This window comes from Trichosurus vulpecula, chromosome 2 (assembly GCF_011100635.1).
Source record: "Trichosurus vulpecula isolate mTriVul1 chromosome 2, mTriVul1.pri, whole genome shotgun sequence".
NCBI lineage: Eukaryota > Metazoa > Chordata > Mammalia > Diprotodontia > Phalangeridae > Trichosurus > Trichosurus vulpecula.
Window position 1 is genome coordinate 36897880 of NC_050574.1, and position 23664 is coordinate 36921543.

Consider the following 23664-nt stretch of genomic DNA (forward strand, 5'->3'; position numbering starts at 1 on the left):
GGCCCTACCAAAGTCCTTTATCTCCCGGATAAAGAGGTTGACGACTTTGAACTCTGGAGATCCTCTCAAGTTTTCTAGGGTGGGCTTGAAGAGATTAAAGAAAGGGAACTATAGAAAGAGACTTGTTCTGCACAAGTCAAAGAGGCATCATCCCACGGAAGGAAAAATGGCAAATGCAGGACAAAATGGAGTATCAGTTATTTTCTCCCCAAAATCCCCTTTCAGCAAGAACCACAGTAATAGCTAGTATCGGTTGGAAAAGCATTTACACGTGTTAACTCATCAGATCCTCCATTTAACAGACGAGGAGACTGAGGCTGAAAGGAGGTCACTTTTTCTAGATTAGGACACGGAGGGAGCTCAGAAAGGCCAAGATGACTAATGCGGAGGCCTGGGGTCTTGTAGAATCCGAGTCCAGTTTTCGGGCCTCAGCTGGGCCACTCCCCGGATGTTTGGAAGACGCTTGGAGAGGCTCCCTGGACCAGCCGGTTTCGGTCTGGGGGGCGGGGGGGGCGGAGCCAGGGATTCCCTCCCCCCTGGCGCGTCACCTCACGCACGTCCTGGGGCGGGGCTCAGGGCTTCCCCGAGGGGAGGGGGCGGGACCGGGAGGAGGCGGGGCTTTCGTTAACCCCTTGGTGGCCGTCGTCGGGCCGGAAGGAAGCGGCTGCTGCGGAGGGAGGGAAACCCGGAACCGCGGCGCCCGGGGCCGACCACACCCCCGGCTTTAAAGGGGCCCGAGGCAGATCTCGGGCCGGGCCGGGCCGGCCGGAGCCAAGCACAGCGGCCTGCGGGAGGATATGAGACGCTGTCCCTGCCGGGCGCCGCCGGCCACGGAGGCGCGGAGACGGCGGAGCCGGGGTCCAGGGCCCGAGGGGGGCGGGCTTCCTCCGCCGCGGGATCGACCGGACGCCACCGGTGCCCGGGGGATGCTGGACACAGCTAGGGATCCGCCGGACACTGCGGGGACCCGGGGGACGCCGGACACGGCTGGTGATCAGCCAGACACTGCGGGGCCCCGGCGGACGCCGGACACGGCTAGGGATCCGCCGGACACCGCAGGACCCTGGGGGACGCCGGAAACGGCTGTGGATCCGCCGGACACTGCGGGGCTCCGGGGGACGCTGGACATGGCTGGGGATCCGCCGAACACTGCTTTGGCCAGAGATCGGCTGCACACACAGGATCTGGAACCTCAGCTTCGCCTCGGGGGGACCCAAGGTCAGCGGGGCAGAGACGGGCCGCAGGGGCCACTGGACACTACCAAGGCCCGAGTGGATACTGCTGGGATACAGGCTCAGCAGAGCAGAGCTGGGCCCCAGGGGCCGCTGGACACCATTGAGCCCCAGGATCAGGTGACCAGAGCCGGGCTTCTGAGGATGCTGGTCACCACCAGGTCCCAGAGTCAGCCGGCTGGGACTGAGCCCTGGGGACAACCTGACATAGACATCCCCAAGCCTGAGCTGGAAGGAGGAGGCTCTCCAGGATGGCCAGAGAGGGCTGGCCCTTGGGAGTTGCAGGACAGAGCAGGCCCCCGGGGAGGGCCCTTCAGAGACAGCCATAGAACAAGGCTGGAGTGGGAGAGCTCTGGGGACCAGCCAAACAAAGACAGCCACCAGGTGATTCCTGGCAGAGCTGGGCCCTGCGGATGGAAGGAGGGAGACAGTTCTGTGGCTCAGCTGGACAGAGACAGCCCTCAGGGACAGATGGACAAAGCTGGCCCCTGGGATCACTGGGACAAAGATGGTCCCCAAGGGAGACACAGCAGAGTAGTCTCCCTGGTAAGGCCAGAGGAAGCTGGCCTTGGGGAACAACTGGGTACAAATGACCATCAAACAAAATGCACTGACCAGCACCATTCCACTCCAGGGCAGCCAGAAAAAGATACCCCAAAGCCTGAGACTGAGAGAGCAAGCCTCTGGGGACAGCCAGACAAAGATATCCCCCAGTTAAGGCCAGGGAAAGCTGGTCTCTGCAGGCAGTTGGACAGACACTACTCAGAAGCACAGCCAGATGGAAGCATCTCCCAGCCCAGTGCAGAGAGAGATGCCTTTTGGGCACTGAACAGAGACACCCTCCAAGGCTGGCTGGATGGAGATGGTCCAGAGAGGGACAACCTTTGGGGCCAGCTGGATGGAGAGGGCCTTGCATTTCGGCCAATTGGAGAGGATCTCCTGGGAAGGCTGGACATTAAGATCACTCTTGGGCAGCCCAAGAGAGACAAATCAGAGTCACAGTCAGAGGGACAGCTGGACAGACACTCCTGTGTGCCACAGCCGGACAGTGAGGGATGTCCTCTGGGGAGGCTAGACGGTGGCATTTCCCAGGGGCAGCCAGTTAGAGACTGCCCAGCAGTGAGGTCTGAGAAAGACGGCCTCTGGGGATGGCCGGGCTGTCCAGGAGGACACAGACCAGGGAATGAGGGTCCTCTGGGGAAACAGGCTGGTGATGTCCCCAACCATCAGGCCAGTGGACACGGACCTCCTACAGTACCAGAGAAAGCTGACTTCTGGGGACAGCTGGGTAAAGATGTCCTCATGGGACACTTGGACAGAGACAGCTCCCAGTTATTGGCAGACAGGGATAACTCCTTGGTAAGGGCAGAGAGACCCACTACCTGGGCACAGTCTTACGGATATGGCCCTGAGCTACAGCCAGGAGGTGGGGGTCTGCTGGAGCAGCTGGACAGCAAGGTCACTCTGGGGCATCCAAATAGAGATGGCCCCCTGGTGAGGACAGAGCAAGATGGCCTCTGGGGGCCGAGGGACAGAGACGTTGGCACTGTGAGGCAGCTGGACAGAGGAAGCCCTGAGATCGGGCTCAGTAGAGAGAAGCCTGGTCATTTGGCCAGAGATGACTCTGAACCCAGGCTGGGCCTAGATGGACCCCTGGCTACTCTGGACAGCAGCTTCGCTGTGGGGCAGCTGGAGGTGGAGGGCCCAGGGGAGACCCTAGAATTCCTTCTACTGGAAGAACGATGCCACCACCTGCTCTCCAGGGGTCCGCAGGGGCCTGTGCCCCGGGTGATCATCACCTCTGAGCCTGGAATGGGACTGCTGGGCCGAGAGCAAGAAGGCCCTTTCCCCCATCCTGTGGGGTCCCCAGCCAGAGGCCCTGGCGGCAGCGGAGGCCTGTCATCTGCTTCTTCCTTTGATGAGTCTGAGGATGATGTGGTCATCGGGGGTGGAGGCAGCAGTGATCCTGAGGAGGGTCCCAGGGTGAATAGAGTCCTGGCCATCCCACCTGTCCCTTGTTTCCCCACACCCTTCCCCAGAACATTCTTACTCACCTCCCTCACCCCCACTGGCCCTGGTCTGTCCTCCCTCACCCCCACTGGCCCTGGTCTGTCCTCCCTCACCCCCACTGGCCCTGGTCTGTCCTCCCTCACCCCCACTGGCCCTGGTCTGTCCTCCCTCACCCCCACTGGCCCTGGTCTGTCCTCCCTCACCCCCACTGACCCTGGTCTGTCCTCCCTCACCCCCACTGGCCCTGGTCTCTCCTCCCTCACCCCCACTGGCCCTGGTCTGTCCTCCCTCACCTCCACTGGCCCTGGTCTGTCCTCCCTCACCTCCACTGGCCCTGGTCTGTCCTCCCTCACCTCCACTGGCCTTGCTCTTTCTTCTTAATGAGGGTCTTCACTCAACTTGTTCTTACTCCTTGCCCCATTCCACATCCCCTCAAAAACATGGGGTGGGGCCCATGAGTCAGGGCTCAGCCTGCCCTCACCAGGCTGGTTTGGAAGGACCGTGGGCCAGGTGTGTGAGTGATGGAGCAGGAATTCTTTGGTCAGACACCTGGGGGTTGGGGCAAGCTACCAGGCTCTGTGAGGATGCCAGCTGTGGCTGCCCCACACCCAACCTCTCTCAGTCTAGGAGGGGGCTTCTTGGAAGAAGGAATGCTGGGAACAAGCTTCAGCTGAGACCCCGCCCTCCCCCCCCCCCACTCCATTAGGGCAGGAAGTGCAAAGGAAATCCAAATTCATGCATAGGCATGAAGGTACAGTAGGCCAGGAGAATGTAAATAGACACATGAAAAGGATAAGTTGAGACATGCATGTGCATAAGGGAGGCTGGCACATGTAATCATGTGCTATGTTATGTTACTCTTTGTGTCTCAGACTCACCGTCGTTGTCTCCCCTCCATCTCTCAGAGTTGGGAAGGACCTTGTAGGCCCCAGTCCATTTTATAGATGGGAAGACTGAGGCTCCAAGGGGGAGGGGAATGTCCCAGTGCCACCCCGTGAGTCAGCGAGGAAAGTCTTAGGTATCCCACCTCTGAGGCCTCTGAGCCTTTCCCATTGGTATACCCCAATTACATTTGTCTGGGACATCACCCATTTATTTTCCCACCTCTCCTGCAGCCCATGGAGCTGCTCCTTTAGCAGCTCCAGGAGGGCTTGATTGGAGCCTCCTACCTCGTGCTCCTGGCCGCATCCCCACAATGGGAGTTGGGGGGGCATCCCAGGAAGGTGGCTGTCTTAGCATCGCTGCCCATCTTCCCAAGTTCCTTCTAGTCCCCTTTCCCTTTGTCATCTGCCCATCTTCCTCCCCCTCTTTTGTCTCCCTCTGTCTCTGTCTCCTTGTCAGTCTCTCCATTTTGGCCTTTCTGTCCTCCCTCCCCAGCTCTTTCTCCCTGCCCTTTTCCCTTTCTCCCCTAAGCCTTATTGAGAAGGGCTGATCCAACCACAGAGTGTAGTCCAACCTTTGTCAGTGGGGCCATCCCTGGGGGGAGGGGTTCCCTCATCCCTCTGGCCTCTCCCCCACCTTGTCAGTGGGGCCAGCCCTGGGCGGGGTTCCCTCATCCCTCTTCCCACCTTTGTCAGTGGGGCCACCCCTGGGGGGAGGGGTTGCCTTGTCTCTTAGGCCTGGGGAGCCCTCCTGCCTGCACCTCCCCTTCCCTCCCCTCCCCCCACCCGTTTAAATGCCATTCTGCTCTCTCTCAATCAGAACGTGTCCTGGAGGAAGCTGAAGACGACTGTGCACTGTGCACCCTTTGTTGTGTCTTTCAGAAAGCACTATCCCTGGGTCCAGCTCTCAGGACACAAGGGTACGGGCTGGGTTTGGGCATGGGAGGTATGGAGCTGCTCTGGCCCAGAAATGAGGTGGCTGCAGGACAGGGCTGCCAGGATCCCAAGCTCTGCGCCTGGTGTGTGGAGGAAGGCGGGGTCTCTCTCTGCCCCAGTTCTGGCCCCCTCAGAAAGTTGCTGCTTTGCTTCCAGGGAACTTCCAGGCTGGGGAGGATGGGCGGATCCTGAAAAGGTTCTGTGAGAGTGAACGGCGGAGCCTGGAACAGCTGATGGGTGACACTCTTCGTCCTTTTGTGCCGACCTATTATGGGGTGGTGGAGCAGGACGGAGAAGCCTTCAACCAGATGGAGGACCTGCTGGCTGACTTTAGCACACCTTCCATCATGGACTGCAAGATGGGCACGAGGTGGGCTTTGACAGGATCTACAGGGCTGCTGGGTGGTCTCCTTAGCACTGAATCATCTCAGGTGGGCACAGGGTAGCTTTGGGGAAATGACTGGTGGGCAATAAGCATAGAGGGCACAGGAGAGAGCTGGGGGGACTCTGGGGAACCCTAGGGGCATCTGGGGGGACTCTGGGATCTGAGGAAGGTACATAGTTGTTTGAGGCTCTTAGCCTGTGCAACGTGGAGGGTGGTGGTCTCTGAAGCCCTCCCTCCCCCTGGCATCTTCCCCCAAGGACATACCTGGAGGAAGAGCTAGCCAAGGCCCGAGAGCGTCCCCGGCCTCGAAGGGACATGTATGAAAAGATGGTGGCCGTGGACCCCAGTGCACCCACCCCGGAGGAACACGCCCAGGGTGCTGTCACCAAGCCGCGCTACATGCAGTGGCGGGAGACTGTGAGCTCCACGGCCACACTGGGCTTCCGGATCGAAGGCATCAAGGTGAGGTGGGCTCTGGGTGAGAGTGGGGGTGGGGCCCGGGTGCCCCAGAGGCAGGATCAATCCGGAGGAACCTGAGTTTCCCTCCACTTCAGAGCCTGCAGCTATTCGCTTCATCTTTGAAATGGGGCTTTATACTTGCATTTTGTATCTTTGCAAACTTTAATTTGAGGGATGCTAAATGGGGGAGGGGGCAGGGTTCCTTTTCTCTGACCAGATGGGTCCTTAAAGTTTTTGTGTCTTGGATCCTTTCTCGGATTATTTTTAAAAGCATAAAACATGAGGTTACAAAGGAGACCAATTCATATTGAAATTCATTTATCCAAGTAGTGAAACAAAAATCGTCCCCCAAGTTCAGACCTTCCCACGTGAGGCCAGTGCTCCTGGCCCCAGGTGGGAGGGTCTGCTTGGGGTGTAAGGGGTGACCCTGGTGCAGGGGAGGTACCGTCCTTGACCCCGCCACACCTCCATGCTCCCTCAGAAGGCGGATGGCACCTGCAACACTAACTTCAAGAAGACCCAAGGAACAGAGCAGGTCACCAGAGTCCTGGAGGACTTTGTGGATGGTGACCGGAACCTCCTGGTGAGTGAAATAGCCTCCTTCCCACTCATTTCAAACCCTTTGATCCCTCAGGAGCCAGAGGACCTGGGTTCAAATCCTGGTTCAAACCCACCATCTCATTGAGGCGGGTCCTAGCACATTTATGGGCCTCCGTTTCCCTGTCTGCTAAGTAGGTTGAACTCAGTGGCTTCTAGAGCTCTGGTCCTGACTGGATGAGCTCAGAATCCTGGGGTTCTCCTTTGGGAGGCCATCTTTAGAGGCAGACATCCTGAGTTTGGGGGAGTAGGACAGGGAGGAATGAAGACATGCCTCTAGTCCTGAGAAGTTGACAGCTTCCCCATTTCCACAGAGGAAGTATGTGAAGCGCCTGGAAGAGCTTCGAGGAACTCTGGAAAACTCCGCCTTTTTCCGGACTCATGAGGTAAGCATTGGACCCTCTTGGGAACTGCATCCTGGACCTGAGCTGCGGTGGGGGGGAGGGGCTGGTCTTCTAGGCTGCCGTGTGCATGCTGTTCCTGTGCCCTGTCCTCAGCACCATGAGGCCCTTCTGCAGGGCTTTCTTCTAGAGACTGGAGTGCAACAGCTCCTAGGAAAGAGGGCTGGTTACCTGTGCCTCAGTTTCCCCTACTTGTTCATCTCTCTGATGGCTGGGTCTTTGGGATGGGAGGAGGTGCTGGCCTGCCTGCTTGGCCTCCTCTCTCTCCTGCCCTTCCTGTCATGTTTCTCCCCTAGGTGGTGGGCAGCTCACTTCTCTTTGTCCATGACCAGACTGGCCTGGCTAAGGTCTGGATGATCGACTTTGGCAAGACCGTTCCTCTGCCTGCATCTCAGACCCTCAGCCACCGGCTGCCTTGGGAAGAGGGCAACCATGAGGATGGCTACCTGTGGGGTCTGGACAACGTCATCCAACTTCTGGACAGCTTGGCTTGGAGTTGAGCCAGGGATTCTGGGGCAGGACTGAATTGGGGACTGGAAAGGAATAGCCCCTAGCTCCCACCTTGGGATTTATTTATTTTAAGGTATTTAAGCTGTTGAGACAGGAAGGGGGCAGAACTAAAATGAAGACTGCTAGGGGTGGCATCTGAAACAGGATGTGCCCATCCCTAGTGACCCCAGCTCCAAGCAGGGGGACCCACACTGGGCAGGGGAGCTGAGACTCAGTGCCAAGGCATGATGGGTGAGTTCAGGTCTGCTAAGTATCCCCCCTGAGAGCCTGTATCTGTGTACGAGACGCTAGAGCCCTAAGACAGGTTGCTTACTGTGCCGTGGGGTGACTCATGGGCAGAGAAGGTGCTTTCACCCCACTACCAGCACCAGCTTTGTGGGGGGAGTGTCAGGGCTAATGTTAACACTGTGATTTCGACTGTCTTCCTCACCCTCTCAACCCCCGGTGGTGTGACCTAACCTTCCTGGTTCTGGGGGCCAGCCCTTCAGGGTTCTGCTTCTGCCAGGGTTGTATCCTGCTCTTCCTCCCAGAGGTCTGCCCTTCCCAGCTTCAAACTGGAGGGCAGAAGCTGACAGAGGGGGGATAGCCAAGAGAGCCTCCTCTGGGAAGGTTCTCTGCCCTCCCCCCAATAGTAAAAGGTGTGACTACCACTGCCTATAAGTTCCCAGGGCATGGAGTGGGGAGCACATGGCATGTGTACAGTGTACATGCTGGCAGCATACAGTGCCAACTCTTGCCCTCTCTGAGCACAAGAACCAAAGACTACTCCATCCATGCACCTTGAGGGTGAGGGAGGCACAGGGGAGAAGACCCTGGTCCCTTGTCTTCCTTCTCCCCAAGGAGGAGTTGGGGAGGGGCCTGGATTAACCCAGGAACTTGAAGAGGCTTTAGGGAATGATTTAGTCCACATCTCATTCTCAACCCAGAGCTATGGGAAGTGGCAGAGCTGGGGGTTCAAGGCCAGACCCCCACCACTCCCCACTGCTGTCTTTTCACTACATACCAGCTGCCTCCCAAGAGTTCTAGCCTTAATGAAGCTTCCTTTCCTGGCCTGGGGGGTGGGGGATGGAGAGAGAAGGGGGGGGATATGCGCTTTCTACTTATTTATAGAGTGGGCTGATGCTGGAAGGGATGGGATGAGGCAGGGGCCTCTCCACTCCCTTAAATAAAGCCTGGTGAGATTATTTTCCACAAGTTTTGGGCTCTGGTGAGTTATCTTCAGAGGGGGAGTCTCAAGGATGCGAGAGTTGGCAGAAGAATGATGATACCAGGATGCTCTTCTCACATCAGCATGGCCTTTTATGAGACCTTATATCCCATCACCACACCCCACTGCATAAAGGGGGAACTGAGTCCCAGGGAAAAATAATAGCCCAGAGGGCCAGGACTAGGACTCAGCCTCTGGTCTCCAGGTCCGATGTTCCTCACTCTACCACCATCGTAGCTCATTCGGGCTTCTCAGTATCTCCGTGGGCCAGGCAGGACAAAGGATGGATGGGGAAACTGAGGACCCCAGCATAACACTGGTGCACACGCAGCAGGCCTGGCTTCCAGGGAAGGCCTGAGTCCTAGGGTCGGAGCAGCAGGCTCTGACCACAGAGCCCTGCGTGCAGCCCGCCAGGAGGCACCACGTAGACCTTGCCGTCTGTGGTCCTGATGGGGGCCAGCTCAGTCAGCTGTAGGTTACTCTCACAAAGCTGCTCGTAATCCCAGAGCTGGTAATGCCAGCTCTTGCCCTGCTTAGAGAGGAGGTAGATGGCCTCAGGAGGGTCTTCCGGGAGGCAGGGGGGCTTGTCAGGTGCTGGATAGAATAGGCCCTTCAGCTCTGAGTCCTCCTCATAATCTGGACTCAGTGTTGGACCAGGAACCCCAAGCAGAAGGCCTGTGGAAGAGGGGGAGGGAAGGGAGGTGATTTTGCTTGGATCCCCAGCAGCGGGCAGAGGTCAAGCAGAGCTGAGTTCGGATGTGGCCTAACACACTTCCTGCCTGTGTGACCCTGTCACTTTCCTTCTCCCAGCTTCAGTCTCACCAGTGAAATGGAGATAACACACCACTCCCCAGGGTTGTAAAAGGATCAAAGGAGATAATATTTGTAAAGTGCTTAGCACAGGGCGTGGCACATAGTAGGTGCTACAGATGGCTTACTTATTATTAAGGCTCTTCTCCTTGGCCTTTCCCCAGGAAACGTGGGGTCCAGTCCAAGGTGGGGGGAGTCCTATCCCATTCCTTCCAAAGATGATGAACCTGATGCTGAGGGTTCATCCTGACCCTGGCCAGGGCCCCCAGCCACTGCCCCAGTACCTGGGTGCCCAGCACTAAGCCTCAGGCACTGAGGGGAGGCGTCTGCTGCAGGCCAATCCCCATTAAAGTGGTGCTCTGTGCTGAGGCCCAAGGGAAAGTGACCCTCACCTCCAACCTGACCGAGAGTTACCTGCACTGACTGCCCAGTGGGCCTTGTGCCCCCTCTTCTTACAGGGCTCGTGGTTATAGTCTTCATCATAGCTGGGCAGGGGCAGTCAAGGCCAAGGGCTGGAGGGCAAGGAGACACGAGTCCCTCTCTTGATCCATACTACCCTAAAGAATACCCACTGCCTTGGCAGGCAAAGGATACGGGACCAGCAGTGGGCAGCCTGAGATGAGGTGCTGGAGAACGCGGCATCGATTGGGCTCATCCAGGCCCCCAGAGAGCAGTTCCACCTGGCATCCAAAGACCTCCTGGGCCAGCCTGGCCATGTTGGCTGCTGCAATGAAGGGGGACAAGGTGTCAGTCATAGGCAGACCCAGCAGTCCCACCCCGGCCTGGTTAGATCACAGATGGGGGGGGGGCGGGAAAGGGGGAGATGGTCCAGCCAGCCTCAGGCCTCTGGCCACCTCCTCGGCTTCCACTGACCTGAAAACATCTCTCCTTGAGCCGTGTACCCTCTCTCCAGAGCCACGGCCACAATCCTCTCCAAGGGGATGTTCTGGGGGAGAGCCAACACAGAGCCCGCCATCCACAGCGCCACCAGCCCACACCTGAGAGGAGATGTAGGCAAACCAATGTCACCCCAACCCTGAGGCTCCTTCCCAACCCCCAGCATGTTCCCAGGCCATGGGAGAACCAGAGGAAGGCCAGCCCAGGACAGGAAGAGAAGGGACTTCCATACAGGTAGCTCTCTGAAGAGACTAAGGAGAATTTTCCAGACCAAAAGGAAACCCAGGGCTAGAGTTGGGGGCTCATCCTGGGAGGCTGGGGAAGCAGACAGAGGTGTGAGAAGAAATCCTAGGCCCTAATGCCTTCTTGAAAATGGGGAGAGGGCCCAGTAAGGTTTAGCAGGATGGAGGGGCTGAGAAGGCTGGGAAAGTATTCTGGCTTGCATCAGCCTGGGGACCAGAGCAGCCTGGCTGGGCTGGGGGAACTGGGATCCCACAGAGAACATCCTGTTTGTGGACTCTCCTCTCATTCCCGGCATGGTGCCAGCACCAATTCGAGTCAGTGAGGAGGGCTGGCCCCCCTTGTCCAGACCCCTCGATGAGGAGCCTGGAGCTGGAAAGGACGTTTCTGGATTAGCCTAAAGCCTTTACTTTATAGATGAAGAAATGGAGAGATTGAGATGGAATTCAAACAGCCAGTGCCTCTTTCCATGGTACCCGCTGGGTATGGGCAGCCCTGGGCACCTGCACTTGGATACTGGCTGTGGGCCTCTCTCAGTGCTCTTGGCTATGAAACAACTAATATTTACAAGCCGGGCTTGTCCCAGGGATGCCTGAAGGACTCATGGTGCTTCACGCATCCTAATCTTATCCGAGCCTCAAGGGAATCAGGACAGGAGTGATTGTGCTCACCTACCAGACAGGAAGACTGGGGCCCAGAGGAATAGGCCAAGGCCACACAGTGAGTCAGCGGGGCAAGGCTGGCCAAACCCAGGGTTCGGGAATCCCAGCTCAGTGGCCCCCTCGACTACAGCACACAATCCTGACCCGGCCCTTCCCCGGGAGCTCTTGCTAAGGCACCTTCTGACTCTTGGTTCTTCCCAGCAAACATCTTACTGGGCCCATCTCAGTTCTCAAGGGTGGATGGACTTAGTATTAAGGATCTCTCTTCCCTGCCCCACCCCAGGAGAGTCTGAGAGTGGTGGAGAGGGGGTGAGGGCTACCTACTGAGGCCCTTCTTGGATGAGGGACGGCACGTCCGAACAGAAGAGAATCCACTTCAAATCACTCCTGAAACTAGATGAAGACACGTCATTGCCCAGAGTCCCTCGGAAGCCATATTCCACCAGTCGGGGATACTCCCAGAGAGATGACCAGAAGGGGTGAACGTGTTATCTCAGGGTGCTGTCCTCATCTCATTCTTCTCCACACAGGGACAGGCAGCCTCCAATGACTCATATTTTATGTTTTCAGTAAAAGAGGCATGGCCAGAGACGGTCACCCTCAGCCACTCGGGACAGAGGCGTGGCCCAGCTTGGTGCTTTCCCAGGCACCCACTACAAGGTTCAGGGTCACAGAGCATTTTGTCACAACCACCCTAGGCGGTAGGTGGTGCAAACAGTGACTGACCTTGATAGCACCTACTGTGTGCTGGGCCCTTGGCACTTATCTCATTAGAGCCTCACAAAAGCCCTGGAAGGCAGGTGCTATCGTACAGATGAGGAAAACAAAGGCATATCCAAGTGACGCAGCCAGTAGGCGTCTGAGGTCCCATCTAAACTCGGGTCTTCTAGTCACAAATCCGCCTGGCACAGGGCACACCCATGGCACGGACCCCGGGCCAAGCCATCCTCCCCCAGGTGCCTCCCCACCGAGGGCAGACCATCAGAGGGTCCTCTTCGTTGTGGGCTGAGAAAGCCAAGGTCCCGCTGAGCATCTGGGACCAGCCAAGGGAGGACAGACGGAGCTTGGCCCCTTCCCAGCTGGGTGACCTCGGACAAACCCTTCCCCTGCTCGGGACTCAGTTTCCCCGTCTGTGAAATGGAAGTTGGATTACATGGTCACTAAAGGGTGCAGCTGACCCCCCCCCAAGTTTGTGACCCTGGGGGGCGGAGTCGCCGGTCCCAAGCGTGGGCGCTGGCCTGGGCCGGGGTCGGGCCCTACCGGTCTCTGCGGAGCCTCAGGAGCCGTCTGACGTCCTCCCGAGCCCCCAGCCCCGGGTCCGACCTCGCCAGGGCTTCCTTCAGGAGCTGGCTCTTCTCGAGGCCGAAGACATGTGGGGGGGCTGCAGTGGAGGCTGGGGGCGGGGGCACAGGAGGGGGCGGGGGGCAGCCTACGGCAGCCATCTGGGGGCCCAGAACCTCCGAGGGTGGGTGTGGGGTGGTCCGGGCCGGAGCAGGAGGAGGGTCTGGGGGCTCAGGCCGACGGGGGGCACCAGAAGAGGCAGAATAGAGGGTCAGGGTCTCCAAGAGCCCCGGGAAGGGAATGTCAGGGGTGAAAACGGTGGGGGTCAGGGATCGGGGCAACAAAGAGAGTGGGAGCCCAGGAAAGGTGGGCGTCGTAGGGGTAGGGGCCTAGAGTAGGTCCGGGGGAAGGCTATTTTGAGCAAACAAGCCCAAGTCTGGGGCTCATGAGAGCTGGGGACAGCCTCTGGAACAACGGGGAGGTTAAAGGGCAAAGGTCAAGTCGAGCCCAGTCTAAATGCCGGCAAAAGTTGGATGTCGGGAAAAGAAATGAGCTACAGGGCTGAGGTCCAAAGGGCAGGAAGCGCAAGGAGTAGGGCGAAAAGAAGGCTACAGAGGTCGAAGTTTCCACGCTCCCGCCCACGCCCCCAAACCAGCACCTTCTCAAGATGGCGGCGGCCGCCGAATCACGTGACAGATTGCCCCTCCTCCTATTCCCCATCAGCTTTCATCCCCGCCCCCAATGAGACCCCATGATATTCGAGCCGCGTAAAGGTCACGCGCAGCACACTAGGGAGTGGCGAGGGAAACGAGACTACAAGACCTTCCCCACTCTTCTTGTCCATTCCGAGACGAGGCGGGAGTCCAAGGTGCATTCTGATTGGCGAAGAGTGCGCAGGTGGGGCGGGGATATCTCTGGTTGGCCAGACGTCCGGAAATTCCGCGTCTGGATTGGTTCTCCTAACGATGGAAGGCGGGGCCTAGCGCTGCTGAGCCCCGAGGAGGAGGGGCCCATCAGATTGCCGCCGGCAGGACTCGCGGACGAACGCCATTAGTAAGTATTCTCCGCAGGCGGCCGTCATCGGGCCTGGGCAGGCGGGGCGCACGGCACTGTACGTTCCTCCGCCCCTGGCCTCCAGCCTCCGGTGCTCGGGAGTCCCCCTCGACGACCCCACTCCCCATTCTGCCCCCTCCATCCCCTACCGGTCCCCTACTTACGGGCTCTTGTCTCCCGGTGAGGGGCGGGGCTATGCGAATGTCCGCCTATGGCGGCGCGGCGGTCTGGGCCTCGGACACGTGGCCGGGAGCGCGCGTGGGATCGCGCGAGGCCGGAGCTTGGCAGTGGCCTTAGCTGCGACCCTCCCTACTCCCCCCTCCTCTCTCGCAGACCCAGCCTCCGTGGTTCCGTGGGGACCCGGGAACGCCGCTGCTCTTGGATCAGCCGTTCGGGTGGTGCGGTGGCCGGAGCCCTGGATTTGGACCTAGAGTCGGGCGCGTACACGTCACTGGTTCCCGTGTGAATCGGGCAAGTGGTGGTGGTGGGGGGGGCACCTCGCTTACACTTTACCCTTCCTTACCGCTTCCCCGTTAGGGTGTAAACCAAAAAAACCTGGCTTTTTGTTAGTGTGCGTGTCCCGGCACCGCATAGGCTAGTCGCATAATTAATACTTGTTGAGTTGGCCAAGACCAACTTTGGAAGGTTCCCCTCGGTGGCAGGGTGAATAGCAGCGTAGGGCTTGAGAGTCTAGAAGACCTGCATTCAGATCCAGCGGTATGAACCTGGGCACCGTGGTCTTTAGCGACCTCACTTTTCTCATCCAAACGAAGGGCCCTTGATTGTTTAAATTGGACCGTCTAAAATGGCCTTTTTACCTAACACGTTTTTCAGCTGGGCCGCCTTAGAAGACTTACTTTCCATCCGGGCTCAGCTTTGAATGCCGTTTGCTCTGCCCATCAATCTTTCCTCCCAGATATGTTTTTCCCCTTGATTCCCTGGGTATCACTGTCTTTTGGCCTTTGCCTTCACAAGCACCTCTTAGTTTGCTTTGTCATCTTCACCTCCCAACTGTCCAGGCCTTGTTAGTGTTCTCCAGTCTGTATATCCAGCCCTCATCTTTCTTCAGAGCTCTGCTGCTTCTTGGGTGTATCCCTTCCACATGGCGAAGTCACTGTATCCAAAGTGGAATTCTGTGTCTTTCCATCCTGAAGCCATTGTTCTTTAGTTTCACAGAGGGTGCCACCATCTGTCCAATCATCACATGAGGTCAGCCCCTCACAGTCCCCCTCAGCTCTTCACTTGCCTTCATTCCTCTGTATCCTGTCAGTTATAAAGCCCTGTCCGTTGTTACGCCACAGCCTATTCCACAGGCTTCATCCTCTCTCGATCCAATGGGCTGCCACTGGCCTGGGGTAATTGTATTAACCTTTATGTCCTGCTGGCAATTTGCTCCCTTCTTTCCTCCATCTCTTGAGCACCCCTCTGGCCTGGGCTGTAATGCTGTCCAAACCTCATATGAAACCTTCTCTCAGTTACAGTAGCTCATACTCTCCTCCTCATGTTACCTGGCATGTGCTTTTCTTGGCCTGGACTTGTGCTATTTCTCCCCCATCAGAATTGGAGTTCTTTGAGAGCAGGGACTATTTGAACTGGGCCCAGCACATAGCAAGCTGAAATAAGTGGTGATCAGCTTGATTGAAATGGATGGATGTTGGCTTGAACCACAGGCTGGGCAAGAAGTTTGGGAGATAGTTGGGCTGGGGCCATCTTGGAGGGCCTAGAATGCCACATGAAGGCAACAAGGGATTATTAAGGTTTTTGAGCATAGGGGTTGATGTGCTTTGGAGAGGTACCTGTGTAATTGAAAGAGCCCTAAACTTGGCATCACCACCCAGCTTTGAATCTTGGAGGAAGGTCAGATTGGGGTTGAGTTGTCCAGGGTCACACAGCTAGTACGTGTTTGAGGCTGGAGTCCTCCCGACGCTAGGGCTGGTGTTCTGTCCACTTCACCATCTAACTGCTTGCCACCTTTGAATCTTATTATCACTGAGCTGTGTGACTTTGAGTCCTCTGTTTATCTCTTGTGTTTCCGCTTCCTCATCTAAAAATGGATGTAGTGGCGTCCCTCCTTACTACGCAGAGTTGTTGGGATGATAGGACATGACAAAGTATTTGAAAGCACCATATCCAAAGAACTTCATGTTTGGTTTGGCCTCTGGTTTTGTCCGGGTGGGAGTTTCCCCAGATCTAGTCAGATCAGTGGCTCATCCGCTTGCTTGTGTCACTGAGCTCCTCCCCAAGGGCCCCCCAGGCAATATGTGTCTGAGGCAGGACTCAGTTTCCGTAGGCTTCCCCTTGAGCCTCAGTGCCAAGCCCAGTGACCTTCCTCTCCTGTAGTTCCTTTACTGCTTGGTCATGGCATACACATGGCCCTTGGTGCCCCTTGTAGTGTTAATGATATTCCCGTGTTCTTTGGTTCCAACAAGCATTAATTGAACTGAATTGAGAGCTTGCTTCGTTGTGGCCATACATGAGATTCAGTTCAGTAAGCATTTCCTGGGTGCTCTACATCTTGCCGCTAGGAAGGTGTCTAGGACTGGGTTGGTGAGGCTTCTTCCCTCCTGCTGCACCACTCTCTTTGGGAAGTTCACGGGAGATAGGTCAGGAAGGGAAGAGGAGTCAGACTTTCGCTGCTTGAGGCTAGAAGGCAGGACTAGAATTGGCAGATTTTGGCCAACTTGTGAATGCTCAGAAGTGTCCCAGGGCCCCAAGGGCTGCTTCACGAGGTGTTACGGCAGATGCTTCTCTTCCCAGAGATGTTGGAGCAAGAAAGACCTCTTGCTGTCTTGCCTGTGGACATAGGCAGTGGCCCTGGGATTTTTGGGAGGAAGCAGCTGAAGGAGGCCTCAAGCCAAACTAATTCAGGCCCACCATTCTTTCAGGCTAAACTCAAGAGTTTTCCACCATGGCAGTGCCCGAGTCACGTCCCAACCACACAATTTACATTAATAACCTCAATGAGAAGATAAAGAAGGATGGTGAGTGTGTGAGGCCCTTTCCTTCCCCTGACTCCTCCCCCCGCCCCCACCCTTGGGGAAGCCCATCCGAAGCCTGAGAATGAAGGCTTGACCTTGGTCTGGCTCAGGGAGTGTGACAGCTGGGGTCTCTTCTCCCTGAGGGAGGCTCCTGCCTGACAGTCCCATCTTGGGGCTTTCTTTCCCCAGAACTGAAGAAATCCCTCTATGCCATCTTCTCCCAGTTTGGCCAGATTCTGGACATCCTAGTATCAAGGAGCCTGAAGATGAGGGGCCAAGCATTTGTCATCTTCAAAGAGATCAGCAGTGCCACCAACGCCCTGCGTTCCATGCAGGGTTTTCCCTTCTATGACAAGCCCATGGTTAGCACTTTAACAAATTCAGCTCCTTTTAAACATTGATGAACATTCCGAGACCCCCACAAGTGGGTCAGGCATCTCAAAAAGGGCATGATCCCTCATTTGAAGAGGTAACCTCCTGGGGGTAGAGATAGAACACATGTCAAGAAGCATAACAGGAAGCTGGACGTGGTGGGGCAAAGACTGGATCTCTTTGGGTTTGGGAGGTAGGCTGGAGCAGGGCCTCAGCAGCTGGAGATTGGGAATAGGCACGTTCTGGGCATGGTGAGCCTGTCTCGTGTGTGTCAGAGGAGAGGCTGGACCGAAGCTGGTAAGGGGATAGCAGGTCATCCTGACTGGCCCAATGCTGTGTTTGATGCGTGTGGGGATGGAGACTAATGGGAGAGATGAGTGTAGGGTTATGGAGAGCTACGAATGGAATGAAAAGGCATAACTCCTACTGTGTGTAGCGCTTAGCTGAAGAAATACAGGGTCCACATTCTAACAGGGAGGACTTTGTAGTTCAGCCTAAAGCTATTGGGAATCCATTAAAGCATGGAATGTGGAACACCTCCCACCTAGAAAACCACATATTATTAACATTATCTATGTTCTATTGTATTGTTAAATATTCCTCAATCCCATTTTAACCTGGCTCATGCATAGGGTCCCAAGTTTGGCTCCTCTGCCCTCGAGGGTTTTGAGCAGGGGAGCAGCATGGGCCCACCTGCTTGGGATCCTCACAGCAGGCTTAGAAGGCTGCCTGGGAGAGGGCAGAGACCCCCAAGGCTTGGGAGGCTGTCTCAGGTGTCTGTGAATAAGGACCTCTGCCTGTGCATTGCAGATGTCAGAGCTCTGGGGAAGGGCTTAACTTGCACCTCACCCCACATTTAACGGGCTCATAGACCTAAGAGAGGCGTCTGCTCCAGCTCTCTTATCTTACAGAGGAGGAGACAGGCCCAGTGAGGTTAAATGAGTTGTCTGAGGTCACACAGCTAGAATATATAGTGTATCAGTAAGGCAGCAGTAACGCTGTAGATGATACTTGTCAAAATGTGTATGTGGTTCTGTATCGGAAAGTATATGAGACTCCACACAGAAGGTAGAAGAGGTAAACCATTTATTCAGACACCAGGGAACCATGTCCCCACAAGCCATTTACCCAATCTATCAGCAGTAAAACATTCCATATGTAATATTACAACGTGGAGCCTCGCCATCCCAAAAACCTCTCTGACCCCCTGCTGGGGTCTTCCCAAAAACAAACAGTACAGCTAAGCCAGCTGTTCAGCTCTTAACTATCCTGGTGGCCATCAAAGATGGTTTGAATGCAAGTCCTGTGGCCCTAGCCGTAGTGGTCTTTCCCAACGCTGGCTCCCCTCCGTGTGAGAGTTGCTGGGGCCACCAAGGGCCAGCCAGGGAGCTAGCTTTGTGCTGGGCCTTTGGGCATTGGGGACGTGTCATTGTAGGGGAGGAGGTGGCTGGCCCATCTTCCCTGCGTCTGCCCCCTCCTCATCCCCAGTAGCTGCCTGGATCAGAGGCCCTGTAGGCCCAACCTCTTCTCCATCACAGAACCATTCTAACATGGCCCCTCAGGAGCCATCCTTGGTAGAAGATCTAGGTTCCAGGCCCAGTTATGATTCTATCTGTATTGTCCCACTGGGCAAGTCAGTTATTCTGGGAGTTAAGTATCCTTTTCATGAAATGGGAATACTGTATTTGAACTACCTATCTCATGGAGCCAGTGGTCACTCAGCTAACATTTAACACCTACTGTATGCGAAATGCTGGGGGTGCAAGACCGTCCCCCAAGGAGCTCACGATCAGATGAAGACATGCAGACAACTTTGGACAAGCAAGGGGGCTAATGGATAGAGCGCTGGGCCTGGACTCAGGAAGACCTGAGTTCAAATCCAGCCTCAGATACTTCTTGCATGTCACTTCACCCTGTTTGCCTCAGTTTACTATAAAGTAGCATGATAACAGCATCCACCTCGCAGTCTAGTTGTGAGGACCGACTGAGGATGTGTCTAGCACATAGCAGGCGCTTGATGAATGCTCATTTTAGTGAAAGAGGAAAATGCTTTTTGAGCCTTAGGAAAGTGGGAGTTATGTGGTGTGGGCCCTGGGCCTCATGCAGAAATAAATGGAATCTGCAAAGCCTGATCACCTGACCAGCTGTGTCTTGGTACCGTCAGGACAGGTGATGGGGAGCTCATTATCTCCATAGGAAGAGCTCGTTTTACTACTTCCTAGCTTAGATTGCTGAAGTTCTTGCTTATTTTGAGTGGAAAGGATCTGTGAGTTCTATCTGAAAAAGCCAGGCTTGAGTTGGTTCAGCAGCTTTGAGTTCCAGTCTTTGCCCCTGAGTGTTGACAGGCCCTATTTACAGAAAAGCAAAGGTTTGGATTTGGGGGGGGGGTGGGGCGGGTCTCCAAGGGCCTCCTGGACCTTGTTGGAGGGTTTTGGTTAGCTGCTGCCTCCCCTTCTCTCATCACTGCCCAGTCCTGCCCCGCCCCCCCACCCCACCCACCCAGGGCCCTCAGAGCTGCTCTGCATCTATCAGGGAGGGTGGGTGGAGGGGGAGCCCGTTGCCCACTCATCTTTCTGGGTGATTCAGAGAATCCAGTACGCCAAGTCGGACTCGGACATCATTGCCAAGATGAAGGGTACTTACGTGGAGCGTGACCGGAAGCGGGAGAAGAGAAAACCCAAGGGTCAAGAAACACCTGCAGTCAAGAAGGCTGTTCCAGGTGGGGCGGCTGCCCCGGTCGTGGCCGCTGTCCAGCCTGTCCCGGTGAGTGTCTCCTGGCTTGTACACAGCTGAGTTTGTGGGTGCGGTGTCCTGTGGCCCTCCCACATTGGGACAGGCACGTGCACGCCCACGTACTTACACATCTGCACACGCCCATCCGTCCTTGGACTGACTCGAGAGCTTCTTAGTCTCCTTGTGTTGGATTCAGTCTCCTCACAGTTTGATGACTGTGACTTGGTCATTGTGTCCTGCCTCCTCCCCATGAATCACCTTTTCACCCTGATTTTCTATCATAGTTTCTCCTGTGATTCTGATTCTTTGTTTCTCTTTCCAAGGGGATGCCACCCATGACCCAGGCACCCCGCATCATGCACCATCTTCCAGGGCAGCCACCATATATGCCCCCCCCAGGGATGATCCCGCCACCTGGCCTGGCTCCTGGACAGATCCCGCCTGGCGCCATGCCCCCACAACAGATGATGCCTGGACAGATGCCGCCTGCCCAGCCGGTGAGCCCAGCTTTGTGCTTTTTAGCTGCCGTGAGGGGAGGATTCAGCCTGGGAATCTCTCCCTCATGGCTGGCTCTTTCTTCCTTCATAGTTGTCTGAAAACCCGCCCAACCATATCTTGTTCCTCACCAACCTGCCAGAGGAGACCAATGAGCTCATGCTGTCCATGCTCTTCAATCAGTAAGTCTGGTGGGATGGGACAAGGAGACTCGGGGTCATGGGTATGGCCAGTGCAGACCATCAGCCCTCTCTTTGGAGCAGTCCCGCTCCTCAACCCCTGATGATCTGAGCTGTCTTTCCTCTCTTCTTGCTCAGCCACAGCTGGGGCCTGGGCCAACACTTGCTTTAGTTCTGCCTTGGGTGACATGTCTCTTTCTCTTCCCATCTGTTTCCTGGCTGCATCAGGGAGTCTGAGCCAATTTGTAGTTCATGGCCAGGTCATGAGACCCCTTGGGGCCTTAGTTTCACTTTTGTGTGAAATTGAGTCAGACTGGATGGACCTCCAAGGTCCCTGCTGTTTCTGGCAGTCTGAGAGTATAGGATTCCTTGAGAGTTCTGGTGTCATCACCTCCATGGTTCCTAGTGGAGGTGGATGCCTTGGGTTTGTTGGCTGCATTTCTTTTCCGCTTTGGCCTCAGTTTCCCCTGTGTCAGAAGTGGGGGCTCCTGAGCTCCTCTCTAGGACCTTTCATGCTGAGAGCCCTGGATCTCCCCGCTAGGTTCCCTGGCTTCAAGGAGGTACGTCTGGTCCCTGGGCGCCACGACATTGCTTTTGTGGAGTTTGACAATGAGGTGCAGGCCGGAGCTGCCCGAGATGCCCTTCAGGGCTTCAAGATCACCCAGAACAATGCCATGAAGATCTCTTTTGCCAAGAAATAGCCCCACCCCATTCCTCCCTGTCCCCCCTCTCCTCCCCCTCCTTCCAGGGTGGCCCTCCCCCGCTCCTCTGCTCGGGGCTGTCGTACCCTGAAGGTAAGTCCCTGCTCCCTGCTCTTAACCTGGAGTGTGAGTGTGCCTCTGCCTCAGCATTGTACCCAGAGTCTGCCCTTCAGACATTGCACCTGGAGCTGGGGGCGAAAATAAAAGGTTGGTGGCTTAGGTTTTTTCACAACACTGGTGTCCTCAGTTCACTTTCTTGGCCAAGTGGCTCAAGCACACAAGCCCTCTTTGGGGGCTGCAGAGTCCTGAGACTCACCCGCCACCTGCTGTGATGCTGGGCTGGGAATACTCTGTCCAGTCAGCACCACCAAGGCTTGCCTCTGCTCCCCTTGGCCCCTGTGCCAGGCTTCTCCTTGTATGTAGTGTGGGTTTATGGATCCTCATGCACCCTTCTGGCCATATGGGCATTGGGACAATCTAAGCCTGGGCCAGCTCAGTCAGCACTAGATAGCTGTATGTGAGGCCCTGGGTCCAGGTGATGGGCATACAGTGCACACATGTGCACGCATGCTCATGCATACACGTACATGCACGCACACATGCATGGACACGCGCATGCATATGGGCGTGCTCTCGCTCTCTCTCCCCCCTGTCCATGAGGATGTTTGTGGATTTTGTAGCCTCTGTCTAGAGGGTGCTCCCCTGCTTCAGGGCCGGGTTCCAGTGCTGGGGTTCCTGGGTACCTGCCTTCCAGCTGTGCTTCTCTTCCCCAATCTGCTGCTTGGGTCCTGGATCACCAGCAGGTTCATTCTTTCTCTCCTGTTGTAGGCTGCGATGCAAACCTGCATCTGGAGCCAGTGCAGGGCTTTGAATCTCAGGCCCTTTCATTTGCCACATGAATTGGCAGGGAGGGAGGCCAAATCTTTTGACCTCCTGAGCCTCAGTTAACCCTGTGTAAGATGGGTGTGAGGGCAGCTAGGTGGCACCATAGTGCATAGTTCTCCAGGCCTGGAGTCATAAAGACCTGAGTTCACATCTGGCCTCAGACACTTAGTAGCTGTGTGACCCTGTGCAAGTCACTGAATGCTGTTTGCCTCAGTTTCCTCATCTGAAAAATGAGCCAGAGAAGGGAATGGCAAACCACTCCAGTATCTGCCAAGAAAACCTCAAATGAAATCACGAGACTGATACTGAGATGACTGAAGAACCAAATGTGGAGGACCATTCTAGCCCTCAATCTCTGCTCCTTTGATGGCAGAAATGACATGCAGACAAACAGCTGTGGGAAAAAGAAAACTCCATTACTTGTTCAGTGTGAGGCACTGCTGGGGGTGGGGGAGGGCAAGCAGTGGGACAACACTTGTATTTCCCTTTGGGAGTGAAATATGGAATTGAGTCTATGTACAAGGAAAGTGTGAAGCACTTTGGAGGGAGAAAGTCTGTTCCGGGATGGTGACCATGGGGGTGGCATGGAGGAGGTGGTGTGGGACCTGGGCCTTCTTGGTGTGGACAGTGGTATTCCCTAGCACCTTGGGCAGCTCCCTCATGGGAAAGTCCCACCCTGCTTTTCATCACAGGGTGCTCTTTTCTAGGATTCCAAGTTAACTTAGGGCCCATGTCCACTTAGCAGTGAGCCCCCGCTGCTGTGGTTTTTCCTCTTCTCAGAGAATGCAGTTATTTCAAAACAAGGCATGAAATAAAATAGCTTAGTAAGATTTTCAGCTGGGTGTTCCTTCCCATAAACTGGGCAGAGCAGCTAGGAGGTGAAGTGGATAGAGCATTGGCCCCTGAGTCAGGAGGACCCAAGTTCAAATCTGGCCCTGAACACTTAGTAGCTGTGTGACCCTGGGTGAGTCACTGAACTGTGATTGCCTCAAAAAAAAGGTGAGGAGAAGGGATGGAAATAGGAAGGGAGGATTCTCACCCAGTTTGGCTGGAACCCTGAGAGGACAAGACCTGAGATTTCCTTGATGGTTCTCAGTGAGGAAGGTCAGTACTATCTCTGAGTTGCCCAATAGGGTTCATCATGCTTGTCCAGCATTCCATGGACTACCTAGCAGTGCCAAAGGCAGCTTTAGTACTCGGGTCTTTCTGGCTTAAGGCCAGCCTTCTGGCCACACAGCCTTCTGGGTGGTGGGCTGGGTGGGAAGAAGCAGCTTGTGCCAGACAAAGGAGTTTGTATTTCTTATGGGTGTGGAGGCAAGAGACTGAAGATTTTTACTCAGGAGTGACATGTTCCAACCTGAGATTTAAGGATATTAAGGTAACTGGAAGATGGGTTGGGTCAAGGGTGGTGGTGGAAAGGGAATGGAAAGCAATTAGGGACCTTAGCTTGGGCAGAAGCCATGTGAGTCGGGAGAGATGGGGAAAGAAGCAGTGGCTCTTGGGAACTGGCCATGGGGAGTGGGAGGAAAGCCAAAGCCAAAGTGGTGAATGTGGGTGATTCCCAGAAGGTGGCACAGGATTTTAGGGGAAAGGTGAATTATATTTTAGATGTGCCAAATTTGGCATACCTTCTATGAGGAGATGGTGATGGGCAGCATGCAGGCACCCATGAGAAATAGATACGTGCAGAAAAGAAGTAGAAGCGGGAGTATATCAAGATTTGGGGGGTCATCTTTGTAAAGCCATAAGTTGAGCCCATG

At 55.7% G+C, this 23664-nt stretch overlaps 3 protein-coding genes across 9 annotated transcripts; 2 read left to right on the forward strand and 1 right to left on the reverse strand.

Annotated features, from left to right (window-relative positions):
- Positions 1-678: 678 nt before the first annotated feature.
- ITPKC (inositol-trisphosphate 3-kinase C) lies at positions 679-8603 on the forward strand. 2 transcript variants are annotated; one of them, XM_036742945.1, is made up of 7 exons: positions 679-3215; positions 4944-5043; positions 5216-5429; positions 5702-5906; positions 6385-6486; positions 6815-6886; positions 7198-8603. In XM_036742945.1, exons 1-7 carry the CDS (start codon positions 798-800, stop codon positions 7399-7401), a joined length of 3315 nt encoding a protein of 1104 aa, XP_036598840.1. In that variant the 5' UTR covers positions 679-797; the 3' UTR covers positions 7402-8603. The 2 variants fall into 2 exon arrangements, with proteins under 2 accessions (XP_036598840.1, XP_036598839.1); XM_036742944.1 differs by having other exon boundaries at positions 692-3215; positions 6815-7258.
- On the reverse strand, positions 6207-13467 carry C2H19orf54 (chromosome 2 C19orf54 homolog). 4 transcript variants are annotated; one of them, XM_036742950.1, is made up of 6 exons: positions 12488-13197; positions 11552-11620; positions 10302-10426; positions 10023-10152; positions 9843-9913; positions 6207-9293 (listed from the first exon to the last, which is right to left on the reverse strand). In XM_036742950.1, the coding sequence occupies exons 1-6, from the start codon at positions 12667-12669 to the stop codon at positions 8980-8982; spliced, it is 891 nt and encodes a 296-aa protein (XP_036598845.1). In that variant the 5' UTR covers positions 12670-13197; the 3' UTR covers positions 6207-8979. The 4 variants fall into 4 exon arrangements, with proteins under 4 accessions (XP_036598845.1, XP_036598848.1, XP_036598846.1 ...); XM_036742953.1 differs by having other exon boundaries at positions 8519-9293; positions 11548-12357; positions 12488-13467; XM_036742951.1 differs by having other exon boundaries at positions 8519-9293; positions 11552-12357; positions 12488-12550.
- Positions 13468-13523: 56 nt separating this feature from the next.
- SNRPA (small nuclear ribonucleoprotein polypeptide A) lies at positions 13524-21251 on the forward strand. 3 transcript variants are annotated; one of them, XM_036742954.1, is made up of 8 exons: positions 13524-13561; positions 13895-14032; positions 16447-16542; positions 16729-16901; positions 19498-19674; positions 19968-20141; positions 20233-20321; positions 20860-21251. In XM_036742954.1, exons 3-8 carry the CDS (start codon positions 16470-16472, stop codon positions 21017-21019), a joined length of 846 nt encoding a protein of 281 aa, XP_036598849.1. In that variant the 5' UTR covers positions 13524-13561; positions 13895-14032; positions 16447-16469; the 3' UTR covers positions 21020-21251. The 3 variants fall into 3 exon arrangements, with proteins under 3 accessions (XP_036598849.1, XP_036598850.1, XP_036598851.1); XM_036742955.1 differs by lacking the exon at positions 13524-13561 and adding an exon at positions 13604-13619; XM_036742956.1 differs by lacking the exons at positions 13524-13561; positions 13895-14032 and adding an exon at positions 14644-14770.
- The last annotated feature ends 2413 nt before the right edge of the window (positions 21252-23664 follow it).

Excerpts from the sequence above, each read along its gene's own strand:
- ITPKC (XM_036742944.1), top strand. The coding sequence starts at position 798 with ATGAGACGCTGTCCCTGCCGGGCGCCGCCGGCCACGGAGGCGCGGAGA. Across the intron at positions 3,216-4,943 it reads ATCCTGAGGAGGGTCCCAGG|AACGTGTCCTGGAGGAAGCT; the intron begins GTGAATAGAGTC and ends TCTCTCAATCAG. Across the intron at positions 6,487-6,814 it reads ATGGTGACCGGAACCTCCTG|AGGAAGTATGTGAAGCGCCT; the intron begins GTGAGTGAAATA and ends CCATTTCCACAG.
- C2H19orf54 (XM_036742950.1), bottom strand. The coding sequence starts at position 12,669 with ATGGCTGCCGTAGGCTGCCCCCCGCCCCCTCCTGTGCCCCCGCCCCCA. Across the intron at positions 10,153-10,301 it reads TCAAGGAGAGATGTTTTCAG|CAGCCAACATGGCCAGGCTG; the intron begins GTCAGTGGAAGC and ends CCTTCATTGCAG. Across the intron at positions 9,294-9,842 it reads CCACTGGGCAGTCAGTGCAG|GCCTTCTGCTTGGGGTTCCT; the intron begins GTAACTCTCGGT and ends CCTCTTCCACAG.
- SNRPA (XM_036742954.1), top strand. The coding sequence starts at position 16,470 with ATGGCAGTGCCCGAGTCACGTCCCAACCACACAATTTACATTAATAAC. Across the intron at positions 19,675-19,967 it reads CCGCTGTCCAGCCTGTCCCG|GGGATGCCACCCATGACCCA; the intron begins GTGAGTGTCTCC and ends TCTCTTTCCAAG. Across the intron at positions 20,322-20,859 it reads CTGTCCATGCTCTTCAATCA|GTTCCCTGGCTTCAAGGAGG; the intron begins GTAAGTCTGGTG and ends TCTCCCCGCTAG.